Source organism: Solea senegalensis, linkage group LG14 (assembly GCF_019176455.1).
Source record: "Solea senegalensis isolate Sse05_10M linkage group LG14, IFAPA_SoseM_1, whole genome shotgun sequence".
NCBI classification, from domain to species: Eukaryota; Metazoa; Chordata; class Actinopteri; order Pleuronectiformes; family Soleidae; genus Solea; species Solea senegalensis.
This window is the reverse complement of record NC_058034.1, coordinates 3,630,691-3,647,000: the sequence shown is the minus strand read 5'-3', so window position 1 is coordinate 3,647,000 and position 16,310 is coordinate 3,630,691. Positions and strand designations below refer to the sequence as shown.

The 16,310-nt window shown below is 37.8% G+C and overlaps 1 protein-coding gene across 1 annotated transcript in view; it reads left to right on the top strand.

The window, feature by feature from the left end:
• The window catches only part of si:ch73-63e15.2 (protein strawberry notch homolog 2), a 62,535-nt gene that overhangs the window by 17,991 nt on the left and 28,234 nt on the right, over positions 1–16,310 (top strand). The window contains exon 4 of the mRNA XM_044044381.1: positions 3,682–3,805. Coding sequence (XP_043900316.1) covers positions 3,682–3,805 — 124 coding nt within the window. The remainder of the gene's footprint in view (positions 1–3,681; positions 3,806–16,310) is intronic.

Sequence of the window (16,310 nt, the reverse complement as noted above, 5' to 3'; positions counted from 1 at the left end):
GTACTATTGCTAATCAAGCATTTATACAAAGACTGCTTATTCAGATCATATTCATATTTAATCAGTTGATCACACAAAAAGACTATAGCTTGTGATTATTATATTCATGCCAGATAAACATACTGATTGTCCTCTATTAAAGGGAAGGGAATGAATAGTGAAGGCAATTGGTTTTTTAACTTTGCCTAACTGTTCCCATCCAATATTTTGTTGTATTATCAACTGCACTGAATCAAAACTGGTGGTATATTCAAGACCACATAAAACCAGAGTGTACTGAGACATGACCAAGACTTGTAGTGATCAAGGCAGAGGCTAGATTAAGACTGGGCCACTATATTTACAACATGGTATTGTATTTAATCTGTAACGAGTATTTGAACATTAATTTTATGTCATCGATGAAGTTGTTAAATGTCCCCTCTGTTTATGGCCGGTCAAAGCAGCTACCTAAAAGGTCAATCAATCTTCACTCTCTGTTGTCATTCCTCTAAATCTTTCTCCCAAGTGAGGGAGTGGCACTGTTGTATGTAGTGTATTCTATGATAGATGCAATATGCAAACAAATTCATTGTGGTTTAGGAATGCAACAGATGATTTGGCTGCATCTCTGCTCTTGTCTTCATGAACCTAACATTACGCCATATAGGGTGGTTAGTGGTAGCAGCTGATAGTGGAGACAAGAAATTCTTAACTTGAATGACCTACATTAGTGTTTGTAATAAAGGTTTTTCATCCAGTCACAATAATCATTCATATAAATAAATCTGTTGTGTTGATTTGCCTTGATTTAAGTCTGGTCTTGAGACCTCTATGCCAGAAACAGACGAGACGGAGTAAACAATGTGTCTGATACAGAGACAAGGCCAAAACCTGCCAGTCTCTAGCACTGCAACGCTAAAATATTCAGCCCAACAACATCACTAGTGGCCTTCTCCCCCATTGATGTTCTGTGACTACACCTCAGCAATGTACAACAAAAAAATACAGAAAATGCAACAATGCTCAGTTTGTTATTACAAAAATACACTGGGTTTTTCTGTTGTGCTCATGTTTTTTTCACGCTAACAATTATTGCCAGTGGGAAAATAAGACTCTGTATTTTGGGTCTGAGCTAACTGCAGTGTGTGTGGTTATGTGTGTCCCACACAGCTTAGTCTGAGTGTTTACAGAGATTTTCTTAAGAAACAATAGAGGTGAACTTTTTGATATCCCTTCTCCAAAGTTTAGCCGAACCCACTGCCTGCCATCTTTGTGTTATTCACTGTTGCCTGCAGCTGCACAGTGGGATATTCCCCTGTTTTATGACTCAAAGTTCACTTTTTGCACACTGCTGCAAGCGTCAGATTTATATTTCATGGCTGAATTCACATGAAGCAAGAGTTGGTCCAAGGAATCCTGGCAGTTGGTTATTATCTGGTGTCACCCTTGCAGTAGAGTCTTAGTTTGTAAAATAGATGTTCTAGTAAACAGCTAATCACTGTGGTGTGATTTTATTTCTCACGATTCAAATTCATTTTTGACAGAATTGACAGAAGAACAACCAGATCAAGCTGATGCAGTAAAATGTGCTGAATGTTGCGTAATTCTCATTGTTATTTAAATGACACTAACACTAGCTTAATACTCTTTCTGTCTCCACAAATAAATTAAAGTAATGAATTTGCCCCACACATGTGCATAATCCCTGCTAATGTAAAGTGTGAAGAGTAAATAACTTGCAGTTATTTCATGATAAATTGCACCATCAATTCTCATTGTTGAATCTCATTCGTTTGAAATACACAGTAGTTCACTGATACTCTTATGTCAGTATGTTTTCAGCCACACATAAACAAAGGTTCATGTGATCATCTGCAGACTGTGTGCTATCAGAAGGCTACATGTCACTTGTTGCCTTTGCCAGGAGCCCTTAACTGGCTTATGCTGTTGGAAGGTAGCTGATGCAGACCTGCCAAGGATTCTGCTATAATAATATCACTGTCATGTCACTGCTAACTAAAGGGCCATGAAGGGGATTTCCACTGTCAATGATTTTTACTATTCATCTTTAAGAGATCTAAACGGGTTCTTTACCAGAAGGATCTCATGACCATATTTTCCCCTTATGATTATACAAGAGGACTTGTCTTTTTTTCCAGTGTGAAGGCCAATATTTGAATGTCACACAGCATGTAACCTTTTTATTTGCATGACTACAGAAAACAACAATCACTTAAACTTGCCATCAAAAACAAACAATAATCCACCAGTGATCACTGTCAACATAAAACCAAAAGTAAACACACAGCCCAGTTTTACAGCCCAGTGATATTTATGCTAATCTAGGCAAGTCTTTAAAACATCATTAAATGATATAATAAGCAAATGTAAAACCAACCTCTCAAGCTCATTTATTCCAAGAAGAAAACAAGTTAGCTAACTGCCAGCACTGTCACTTTACTTTAACACAGTTTGCACTTACTGCTTTGTTTTTACAGTATTTTATTATCATAATTATTATTGTTATCATTATTATTAGTAGTAGTAATTTTATTATTATATCTGGTCTTACCGACATGTTTAAGTTTTTTTTTAGGGCATGTGCAATATTCTTCTCTTTTTATTTGTTTCTTTTTTTATATTCCGTGAGTTTATGTCCTTTGTTGGCTGGTTGATGTCTGTCTTGCTGTATATTGTTCTGCAGCTGTTGCAGCAAGTATATTTGATATGAAAATGAATGGTTATATTTTGAATTTTCTGCATGTAATTGTTCTTAAAAAGAAATATCAAAGGGTCCATGGTTTTAATAGACAAGCTTCAATATACTAGCTTGGGGCTGCCCTTTCATCCTCTTGGTGTGTTTTGAACTTAAATCAATCAGTCTCGCTGATCTCTGGCCTGTGGTTGAGTATACAGAGCCAAATCCTATGAATAGGTTTGGCCAAGCTCATTATCTCTGAGCTGGAGTCCTGACACTTGATTGGATAAGAGAAACACGTTCCACCCTATGGAGGTTTACTTTTGCTTTCATTTTTTGTGTAGCTCCACCACTGTTTTCACTGTTGGTTTGCTGTGTTATGAGAGTTGTACTCAGCCAGAAACTGAAAACAGTTCATAGTCTGAGATCTGTAGACGTGTGCATTTACTCTGGGCTGAAGGGAGAATGTTAGGAGTTGACACAAGGTGGATGTTGGATCTTCACAGCAGGTTGGACTAGTTCTTACCTCTCTCCTTCTCTGTCCATGTCTATTTTCCTAAATGATGTTACATCTAATGTATTTGCATTTCTTCTCTTTGTATGATTTGCTTCTTTGGTTGTTTGAACACGTAAATATAACATTTTTCATGTAGTTATTATCACTAATTGTCACTGGTATCGTTCTGTTCTATAATTTAAGTAATCATTTCAATGTGTCACCAATAAAGGACTCGTATAAACTAGTTAAGTGGTTTTTTTTTTAGTGTTACATCAGTTATTGTTATGAAAGTACTGTATTGCTATCTTGTATTGTTTTGACTTAACAAGACAAACATGTATTACTGTAACAGCAACATATCTTTTGTTGTGAAAACACTTTAATGTCTTATACACTTTGACAGTTGCATTTGTTCATACTTTGTTCCGTACCCTTCATTTCTCTATTTTTTTACCTGGCTAAGTAGCAACTTATCACATAAAGTATCTCCTTTTCCCTCCAGGCAATACCACTTTAACAGCAGCACTACCACCACCACTCCGGATGTGCACATGGATGTGTACTCGGGATTCCCTGACGTGGACTTTTCCAGCCTCAACCTTCCTAGAAATGGAGATTTCCCCCAGGTTGGTGTTAAATATCTGATATTTTTATGCTTGCATCAAAGTTACACAGACACACTCAGATCTGCATAGCCAGAAAAAGTCCTAAAGAGGTACCCACACACATTCTGCAATCCCAACAAGAGCAAACATGAAAACCTTCAGCCTTCGTTACCCTACTCAAACACAATGTAGCACACCTCCCACCCTCTTCTTTCATCTCGTCCTCTGTGAGCATTGGGCTCAACATAATTAACCAAAGAGCAGCCTGATTAAAGCTTAGTGTTGTCTAGACGACTGCAGCAGTACCTGCCCTGTTCCTGTGAAGGCATGTTATTAATAAGACACTATAATTTGAATTTCGTCTAAGCTTTCCAAAATGCATCTTCAGATATCAGTTTTAATTATCAGTCATGCTTTGATTAGGAAGTGAGATGTATTTCCAGAACATTGTGAAGATGTGAAAATGTTCTTCAGCCATTTTTAAGCTTCTTTGCATAATTTGGTGTCTCTAGGATTAACCATCCCACAAGGGATACAACTGTAAGAGCAGGACATTTATTGCAAAATGGGAGATGCTTAGAAATGCACAGTCAAATTAAGGTGCAGCCTTTAGCTCACTTATGTATTTACCCCACCCACTCACCCATCATTTGCATTTTCTATTTCTGCGTCCATCCAGCCAATTCCTTATAGTTGCCATTGTATGAATAGAGCTAAAAGTAATGACACAGACCAGTGAGTTTCTAATCTGAAGTATATTTGGGCTGAATTGATGAGAACTATAATATGAACCATATTATTACACAATATGCTATGATAATGAGTTTTAAAGAAGAGCAGCCATGGGTTACCAAACAGACTGTCAGTATAATTCTTATGATTAGCCTGTCTAAAAGTAGAAAAGCCATAGCAATCAAGAGTTTTCTTGGTTCAACATAAGGCCAAAGCAGTAAATAACTAGGTAATGGTTATTTGTAACAGTGGTTGCAAGAGAAAGGGCATCTCTTACTCTAATTATGTGTTTTTAAGGGGTTTCAGTGAATAATAAAATATTTTATGACATTTTATACTGGCATTGACCCAGACTTTATGTTCCCACAAAATTGGATAACACTTAAAGTAGTTATGATGCAGTCTTGACAGAGAAGTCTACAATATCATAAACATTCTCTCTGAAAAGACTCATACATTTAGTTTTTCAGAGGTTTCAGGACCATTAAAGAAAGTCCATTAATCTCACATCAGCACTTGAGTCAAAGTCCCATCAGATAAGACTTAAACCACAGATATCTTTGTAGCAATATACAAGTAGGTCAAATGCAAAGATATGTCATTTTGTACTTGAGTTGACCAAAGTGAAAGTGAAACATCCTACAGTATCTTATACTGAACTAGTGTATTTATAATCTTTATGCAGGTTCTCTTTGTTTATTTATATCATGTTTGCATACACCAGATGTCTAGAATGTAATCTTGATCAAATTTGTCTTGTGTTAATTGTAATACTTCTGATGTTGATTTAACCTTTATCAAACAAAATTGCCAATTTCACAGCAAGGGATTTTCATGCAGCATCTGTCGGGTTTTTATGCCTCAATGCTGACAACAGCTGTGACCAGAGGCATTGTGCTTTTGTATTATCCGCCTGCTCCTTTCTAATAAATACGACATCTCATATGCCTTGAGGAATCTTATTTATAGTTTGTGCAAAAAGTTCACTTAGATTTAAGGATCAAGTTTATTGTGGCCTCAGAAAATATGTTTTTGGCTGCAACTCACTGAATTCCTGATGACACAATTTCACACTAAAATACTGATGTTGTGGGGAAGTGATGAGATTTTATACCTAAAGGATCAAAGGTTGGTACGACAGCAACATATTGTTTCAGTAAGATCGATTTTTCTGGCTTTTATTCACTGCTATATGACAAAAACAGAGGAGAAGATATTGACACAATGCATTGTACTGAATATAAAGTTAGACAATGAATTGATGTGGTCATTGTACTGATCTTCTTTGCTGTTCGGCATAACAATTGTGGTGTGTGAATTTATACAGTTTACTTGAGTCTAACAATTAGCAATGTGAACTGCAACTTGATTGGTTGGTGTCTGCAATTTTGTAAGACACAATTGAGAGACAGGAATGTCTCCTTTAGCCTAAAGGTTTAGGTAAAACCCAGGTCTTCATTTTACATATCATTCAGCTCGACTTTAACCCTCAGTGGCACACCCTTGGTAAATTGCTGCTGGAATAATACACCACTCCTTATATGGACATCCTGGGGTGTGTGTTTTGTGTTTTGAGTCCAAGTTATGATTCATTATATACCCTTTTCTTTTTCTTTTTTAATGAGTGTAGTAATTATTGTGCAGAAGTCACAAAATGGATGTTTTTCTTTAATTTTTGTTCATAGAAATTAGTTTAAGCAAACTTTGAACTGTGATGTATTTCTAAATTAAACAAATTCAGTCTGATTTTAAAACATTTGAGTACTTTTTGCTCAGGTGTGTTTATATAGTAATTTCATCAGATTGCCTATAAGTTGTGCTGAAAAAAAGGATATAAGACACTCTATGTTGCATATTCTTATAGCCTCTGTATATACATTTAAACATAGTAATGGAAAAAAGCAGCCTAAGTGCTTTGTGTTCTAAGGGTTAAGCATGGTTTTACAAAGAAACAACCTGGAAGAACAGTATAGGTCAGTTGATTTTAAAATTACAGGTGACGTTAGCTTTTCCATTCTGAAGCTGTATTAGACTTCACTGAACCAAAACACAGAAGCACAGGTAGCCACAAAACCTACACAAGACTTTCACTTCATGCTTGAGCCCAGATTTGTGAATATGTCATTATGGTTCTATGGAAAACAGAAGAATGAATAACGTGATATAAAAATGCTTTGTGTTGGTATTTTAAACAGGGGGAGGGAAAAAAAACAAAGGCTACAAGCAGTTTTTTGTACACTAGAAAGTGATGACGTCAGACGTGTCCTATCACCGTCATGGATTCTCTGATTCATGTGGGGTTTCCCTAATTTTCCATTGGCCTATTGTAGCTCATCTGCATGTCTTCCTTACAGGTAAACTACAAGAGCTTGTTTTTATGGGATACACGTTGGCTGTAATTTTCTGCGTACAAAGTTTGGAAAAGTATAATGTTACAGTTGCCATTTATGTCTGGTCTTTGTTTAAATAAGCTCCTTGGTGAGTGGTGCGTTTAAGAGACGCAGCTTTGGTTTCATGGCACTGGAGATGTGGAATCTTAATGTTGCCTGTTTGAGTAAGAGAGAGAGAGGCGTTTTGTGCTCATGTTGTGCTTTCTCAGCTGTTCTTTCTGGTTTTGGACACTCCCTGCCATGTGAGGCATGCAGAGAAAATGTAAGCCACGGGGTCATCATGACTAATCCACTGCCTCACACTCAGTCCCCTTTTCCTCCTCCATTTTCCCCATCCATCACATCACATGGCGACCCTGCTTGTTTTCTTTCCATAAAGCAACACAATGTTACTTTTGCTGGATTTGCTGCAATAAAAGTAGGTTTTTGATGACTGCTAAGGCTTTCTAATGGACCCTCAGTTCAGCATTAAAACATCCTTGGTCTGAGTCTTGCAGTTTGAATAGCTGATACTCACTCAGACCTGGTTCAGTTCATTAACATGCTTTCCAGATGCTTTAATCCGATATGATTGAATTCGACCGTACTGTATTCAAGTTTGCATGTGTGTGTGCACACATGCAAATGAAAGGGAGCGAGAAAGAGAAAAAAAGAGATATAGGACAAAGTTCTTTTCACACTGCTGTAACATGTAATCTGATTTTCACCAGTGGAAAAATAAATCATGTGTTAATGTCATGGCAGTAGCTACAAACAACCTTATGTATGAGTGATGATTGTTGTAAATAAAAAAGGGAAACTACTCCTGGTCAGAGGACATCAGCTGAGGAGTCTGTGACTAATCTGTCCGTAGGATTTGTTTATGCTCAGGAATGTGGCCACGTGTCCTCAAACCACCTCTGAATGTGGTTTTTGTGATCAGACCTTAGAATGGATTGGCACCCTTTTCTTTGCTACTAGTCAGTGACCAACCATAATGATGTTAGTTCAAAATAAAGTCATTTTACAGTGTTGCTTTAACATATCCAGAATCCGAAAGAGTCGATATACTTTGTTACCTTGTGTGTGTTTGTGATTATTTGTCAGGTGACTGCCATGTATACTTCATCCAGTTCCCTATTTCAGTTGGAGCTGTAGAGTCATTTTGGTTTGCACAGCTTCCCGAGTTTGTTTTTGCAGTTCAGCAGAGCTCTGCTGGAACATCCTCATATTGTAAGGAAGGACACCGTGGCAGCATGTGGCCAGGATGTCTATCTCCATGTTGCTGGTAACTTGGGGGGGAAAAAAGAGCCAAATGTTTATTTGCATTAGATTTAATAGACTTCCTTTTGAGATCCCTTGCCGCTTAGATTATCTCCCAATTACAATACATCATTAGATGACAAATGCAGTAGAATACAAGGCCATCGTACAGTTATATAGATGAATCTGACCTGTCACATTTTTAATAAACATGAGACATCATGTCTGTCATAATAGAAGTTCATATTCACCATTTAGATTGACATGAATCTAATCTTGATGTTTGCTTTTTATATTTCATATTTTGATTGATATTTAAAATGGCTTCACAGCTCGCAGTACTTGATCCTTGATATGTCAGAATCCGATTGGAGTCCTTTCTTGGAATTTCTTTTTGAAAAATAACATTTATACACTAAATCCTTTTGCTAACAAATTAATTAATCTAAGCATTTTTAAAATCCCTAAATGTAGGCAGTATAAAATAACAATGAGTGATCGAAACTTTGACAAAATGGAACTGAGGCTTTACCATAAAATTGTAATTGTAGTTATTTTTTTGTACACACATCAATGAGTGATAGTGAATTTGACTTCTGCATTCAACCCTTCCTTATTACACACCAGTAGTGAACACACACAAGCTGGGAGCAGGAGCAGTGGGCAGCACTTGTCTGCACCCAGGGAGCAATGGGGAATTGGGTGCCTTGCTTGGGGGGCACCCCAGCCCTTCACTCGTCCCAGACATCCCTCTGGTCCAATTCCTTTTCTTTTGTTCTTGGGCTGACAAAACATATTCCCGATTTTTATTAGGTCAGCAGAGGAATGAATGGCAGGTATTGGTTTTCATTATCTTGCTGAGATCATGTCAAAAGCTCGAACCCTAACAAAATTGCTGCCAGTACCAACAAAAAACACCAGCACTGCACTTTCATAGTGGTTTGACGATAAATTGCACATTTCGTCACAGCCACACGTGCACAACTGGCCAAGCCCGACATGGGTCATTTGTGGATCCACAGTGCGCGAAGCTTTATGCACAGTGTCAGAATGAAAACAAGACTTACTGGAAGACAAAAACCAAAACTCTTTTACTAACCACTCTGGCTAACCTCAAAGAGTGAACAGCACTCTGCGAGAATACACATTAACACACCTACTTTATGTATATGCGCGCGCACACACACACGCACGCACACACAAACACACTTATACCTTGGCATGTTTAAGCATATTCACAGTCTCTTACTACATACTGACATTTGCAGTGGTCTGCTTTTATGATACATGACATTCTTGCTTTTTTGCAACACACACACACACACAAATACTGGATGTGTAACCTTGATATCTACTGATTACAGTAATGCATGATTACATTTGGACCTTTCCAACAGCACACACACACTGCAGCTCAGTCATCATTATAACTTTAGATATAAGCATATAAGCATAGTTCTCTTCTGAACCCAATGACCTCTAAACATACTGTATTATATACACATTTTTTTAATAATGCATAATTATTATAATATTTCCTGTTGGTTAATTTGGACATTTTGTTTGTATTTGAAGCCTTTTCCAGGAAAGTGAACAACAATTGTTTTGTTGTTCTTGATTTCCTTACAGAAAGCAACCACATAAATTGGTTGATTTTTCTCCACTACTTCCTTATAACAATGTTACTCAATCATTTGGATGATCTGGTTTACAAGAGGAAGTTAAAGTATAATTTGAAGGTTTGTTAATAATCCTCTCTTTTGCATCAAGGTGTGTGTGCACGTTCCACCTGATATAGATCTAGTATGTGTTAAGTTTACCTTTGCATGGTTAAGGTGTTATCCATTATATGTCTCTTTAACCTTAAATTTAAATCTACTGCACCTTTATTTACATAATCCCTTGACACAGTCTGTCAATTTCCATGTGTAGAATTGACATTGTACAAGAAAACAAACTTCACAGGCACCTGCAATTTTACTGTGTAAAACCAGTTTGACTGAACAGTTTAAGGTGTAGTTGTCATTAATGTGTTTATTGGACACAAACACAAGTCTGTAGTCTTCACATTTCTCTAACAATTTCATTGCAAACTGATTAAATCATTGCTGTACTTGTCGCTAACTGACCTGCCTACCATCGTTGTTCATTATGATTACGTTTAGTGTATTTCATGTCATTATGTAATCGGTGTCTATGAAGCTGTTATCAGGCTGTGTGTTCATGTGTTTCAGTGCAGACCTTTGACGTGAGTGCAGACAGGGGAGGGTGATATGTATGAGTGGCATCAGTGAAGCCTTCTTTTACAACCATTTCCAAGCTCCCACTACACAGGATAACTTTTCTTTTTTTTTCCAGACATTTTAAATTATTGATGAAAAAGTGGATTTCAACAAATAACATCAAAAATTGTTTCCTAAACAAATGACAGTAATCATCAGTATAACATTACAAAGCATTTCCTCCAGCACAGGTGGCACCTATTATACACGCATCATATCACTAGCACATCCAGCTAAAGTTAAACACAAGTCAAAAGTAAATGAGAACAGGAATGAAAAGGAAAATAAGGACTGGAAATGAAATGACTGAATGTAACTTGAGCTCGATCAGCCACGTTGCACACTGTCAGCAGAAGGACATGGTGAACGTACAGATGGCAAAGCTGCAACATGTCGGTGTGATACATTAAGTGTGTTTGTCATGTTGTGAAGGGTGGATCCTTCTTTCTTTAGGCTGTAATGCAATGAGATGTGCGTATGTGTGTTAGAGTATTCTTAAGGAGCTTATCAATGATTCATGCCTCCCCAATGATCCAGTGTCCCACTGCACACACACATATACACACAGTATTTAGAGGATTCCCACTGACACGATGACACCATGGGAAGGCGCCACTCAGTCTCTGACAGTCTTACTCCCATTCTGTCCAGCAGAGATGAACATTACAGTACCTCCACATGCTGGCCTGATATCATTATTCCTGGAAGCAGGGTTTGGAAATGGACCCCTGTCCAACAAATTGAACAAATGTCCTCATTTATTTCTGCCCCCTGTACAGTTAACATTCTGATGTCATTATGATATTGTCTTTGGTCAACATCTTGGATTTGTTGAAATAACCCATTTGCCATCAGATTCCAAGAATAATATTTTTTTCAGTGAAAGGGTCCTTGGTTCCAGTAAGTGGAAATATCTTCTATCTCAGATGAGTGTAAAAGTGTTCAGATAGAAATATGGGCTGACCCATGAAAACCTTTGACGTGGGCACATATGCAGCTTGCACTTGACCTGTAAATACATATCTTACCTTTTTAACTATCTTCTTGTTATGTTCTCAACGTTGCTCAAATAGGCAGAGCAAAGTCAGCTACAGACTTTTTACAAGAGGCAGATTTATTCTCAATAAGATAATTTGCTCTCTCTCATCCTCATCTTCCTCACATATACTTCACACACTGTTATAGTCAAATTTAGATTTAGATGGAATGAGAGATAAGGTGACTCTAATTATTATTATTTCATTTAATATTACTTGTTATTTGTTTCATTTTGTATGCACTTCAGTCAAAATCCCTCCCCAGTAGAACAATATTTTCCTCCCAAGTACCACCAGAGGAAGCTTGCTAATTCAGAATTTGTTCCACGTTTCATGCCAATTTAAAAATGCAATACATTCATGTTAGAAACAATCTCATATCTTTTTTACATTTGCACATCAGTGTAGAATCTGGTGATACGATGATAATGCTCCACCTTGTCTTAAATCTATGGTGGACGTTGAACTGAAGCTTGACTTAAAAGATGTGCATTTCACATTACAATATATGTCATTATCAGCCTCAGTGGAAACTTTATTTTCCCCTTGAAATCTTTTTAGGTCCCATATAAGACAAGAGTTGAAATGACAGGAGAATATTTTGACAGACTCACTGACAACTCAGTATTTAGATTCTCATAAGTGAATAATTTCCTGGATTAATTAAAAATTAATTGCTTCCTTCTTGTTGATTTTGACCTCTCTTAGTTATAAATCTATTTATTCTCTAATCATTACTCTGACAGAAGTCCTGAAGCTGAGCCTGTGCAGACAAATATAAATACATATAGCAGAATATGAAGTAAGACAGACAGCCAGGCAGGGAGTCAGTCTCTAAATATAATAATCATTAAATAGTGGCCCTGGCCCATGTAGCATTGAGCAGTGGGGTGTGAGGAGCGGCCAGGTCCACAGCGCAAAACTGTTTACACTACAAATGCGGTTGAGTTACACCATGTACAGTAAAATGGGCCTGACTGCCAGTAACTCTAGTCACTTACCAACAAAAGCATCATTTCCTGAAAGCTCCTCCCCTCCTCCCTCCCTCTTCTCCCCACCTCTCCCCTCCTCTCCACTCCATTCCCCTCCCCTGCTCGCTCTCTCTCTCTCACTCACTCACTTACTTACTCCCCAACCACCTTCTTTTGAGTTGTGAGGAACTAGTCCTCAATCACTATGACTAAGCCTGCTATGCAAATGCCTGACTGTCTTCCAGAACCAGGAAGCATGTTTTAGACTTGCCCGTGTCTCTGTTGGTGACAGCAGCACAGCTTGTATGTGTGAGCTTGTGGCACAAAGTGTACCTGCGGTAGAGGCAGATGTGTGTTGAACCAAAGAGGAAGTGTCACAGGGCTCGTGAGAGTCCACGGTTGGGCTGAAGTGTACCCGCTGTAAGGTGAATACCGTACACTCTGACCAACACATGGAAGAAGCTCTGGGATTGAGGGATTCAAGGTGAAGCAGGAGTGTATGTCTGTGTGTACTTTACCCCCCAGTACTGCAGCATTTGGACCCATGTCGCTCATGCAGTTCTGGACTAAATTTTATTCACAGCTGGGACGACCGCTTCCCAAGGTACTGGTACTGATTACTTCTTTTTGCCACATATTACGCTGAGTCAATCTGTTGTTTTAAGACTTGCTTTGTTGAAACTTAATCTATTCAAAGAGGTTTTATTTTCCTTATACAGGAATCAATGACTTGTTAATTCCCCTCATAGTTAATTACTCTTTTATGACTTGAGTGTGCTTTTAATTTTAATGTTCCTGCATTTCCTCTGAAAATACTTCAGTTTAATTAAAAACGAATGCAGGCAGGCTCATGATTTTTCTTTTCTCTGTGTTTTATGTCGGTGCTTGGTCTGCTTTGGGACTTTTTTTAAACTAATAATATGACTTGATTTACCCTGTGATAACTGAAATATTAAAATGAAAGGTAGATTTAACAGAGGCTTTGGATTTAGTCTGAATGTTGAAGTTAGGCCTGTTAGTAAGTCAGACGTCCGTGCTGAAAAGCATGTGCACCATTTAGACTCTTACTGCCAGCCAGGAACTATGACAAATGATTGTCTGCCTCAGTTCTTGCTGTCTTCCAGTAAGTGCAAGAACCTGATATCTTGTTAGGCTAAATAGCACTCGTGTCTGTTTTCTGGTACGCAATTAGATACGTCCGTCATGTTTTACTTTTTGCTGTGAATGGGAATGCATTGTTTGTTTGTTTTTTTGTTTTTAAATCTATCTTTCATTAAAATGTGCAGTATTGATAAAATTAAAACTCAGCATCAGCCCACAACAGTGTGAAGCCCACTGATTAAGCTGATTAGTTATTCAGCATTTGCCCTCAAATGTTGTAGATTAAACAATATCTTTTTCATTAAATGTAAACAAAATTGTAGCCAGCAGACTGTTGATAAGCAGTTCATTTGTATTCCCAGCTGTAGGGTCAGTGCTAAAAGGAAACAAATTATTGTTTTAATCATTAGACTGTAAAATGTACTTACTGCCAGTGAAGTAGATGGCTAGACATTAGCTCAGGCTGCAAATGATCCTGTTGCTTTGGACCATTTGCTTGTGTTAGTTTTTCTCTGACAAGCTGCCAGCTGACTCGAGAGTCCCTGTCCACAGCATTTGTAGTTAGTGTCCCAAACATTGTCGTTATATCATTTTGATTGTGTGCGTAACCTTTATTGGCCACTTTAGAAATCCCATCGTAGCATGTTCACATTGTAAGACACATGATTTATTTTGAAGGCTACCTGAGGTCCGACAAATTAGGTGGATTTCTTCCAAAATTATTGTCTTTTTAGTGTAAAATACAGACTTTTTTTTGTTAACTTGAACATTCACCGACCTGTTCTGAAACATGAAAGAGTGCAGCTGAAAGTGGGCACATGTTCACAGTTTCCTGGTACTACATTAAACCTCAAGCATGACCAAGGCGTGCAGTTTACGGGAAGTGAATAAACAATGAGAGTAAGGATGAGTGACTGCATGGGGGGTGTGAGGATAAGTGGTGGAGAGAGTGAGAAGGTAAAGGATGGACACAGGGTTTTTTTTACGCTGCACTGTTAACAGACGGACAGAGGACAAAAGAGGTTGCCGCCTTGCGTTTCTTCCTCGCTGCTTTCACTGATACCAATTCGTACCGGTGTAAATTGTGAACTGTGTGATAACTTCAGCACGGTGCAAGTTAAAACGACAACTTAACAGGGTGATAATACTTTTTAAATATCGTTGCTATTAAAACAGTTCTTGCCACCTGGACGCAGGACATGTGCACTTAATCTGTCTGGTCTGACAAAAGACACTAAGGACAAGCCTTGCAACAGAATGAGAGATTAACAGTCTCAGTTAGTGTTACGGTAGACTGTATAACAAAAGGTAGTTACGGATCATTCATCTTAAATGGTGAAACGATTTTAGTATTCACAGTATTGGTGTTTGTGTTTTGTGATGACATGGAAGAGATTCTGCTCTTTTCTTGTTTTGTTTGAGTTGTGATTCTTTTTCAGAAGCCTGAGCTTAAATAAAAGACAGTGACTCACAAGAACAATTTAATTCAAAATGTACAATACACTTGGATTTTAATAGAGTTTTAATACATTTTAGTGTCAACTTCTTTTCATTCAAACTAAGCTGTTTTACAGGGATTATTTCAAATACCGATTTATTTTAGAGTTTAATTAACACGTCACTGGTCCAGCCGCATAAAACAGACTAATAAAACTACTAAACTCTGTCAAGATTTACTACAGAGCCTCTCGTATTGGATTATGGACACAGCAGCTCAGTGTTTATAGTGACATCACACAGCACGGAGGTCCTGGGTTCGAATCTGCTGCCCAGCTGGAGCCTTTCTGATAAGAGTTTGCAGATTTTCCTTGTGTCTGCAGGCAGCTGACTGGAGCTGTGCGGTTTCTTCCCACAGTCCAGACACATACAGTACAGGTTACATGGCTCCAAAGTTTGACTGCATGTTTTTCTTGTAACATGTTACTGACCAATCAAGGGTTTGCGTCACATCTTGTTTTCTTTTTTAGAAGCAGTTCCGTCACAGTTAAGATACCGCTTTTGTCCGATTTTTGAGGCATATAAAAGCTGTAATGCGTAATATGAGTGTTTAAAGCTGTCGTAGTACCAATACATTTTATTTTAAAATAATATTAAAGCTTCTGTAGATGTTTTAGATCTCTTTCCCTCTCACACTAGTGATGCCTCACTAATGTCACAACATTTCATTTAAGCCACTTTGTCCTCAAGCCAGTTTATTTGATTACTGAATGATTGATTAGATGATTACTGAACTTTGAAACATATTCAGTCCCATTAGCTTGTAAATATTTTTGAAGGCTTCTTATAACTTGAAATCGTTCACAGAATAATCAAATACAGAAACCAGCACACAACTATCATAAGATGGAAGTGCAGGAATAATCCGACAAAAAAGTTATTTCAGATAACCTGAAAACCTCATTGGTGTCAAACAGTAAAGTAAAATAAGAAACAGCAGTTGTCTCATGTCAGACACAGGTCTTTCTCTCTCCTTTCTTTCGATCCAAAAATGTCTCTCTGTCTTTCACATACTGTATGAGTCCCTGTCTTTTTTTCTTTTATGATAACATAATCTTCTTAACTGTGTGCACCTATGTATAACACACCTTGTGTTGTGTAAGAAGTTCAGTTATTCTCTTGTCAATGTTTTTCATGACTGCAACAGTTGACAGCTTTTTCCACTGTTGTAAGTGTGGTGCAGTACGCTGTGTCGAAATTTCTGCATAGCTACGACGTCATCTTGCGTCAGCAACACTCCCCTCACCTCCACTTTTCTCTAAACTGTGAATGTG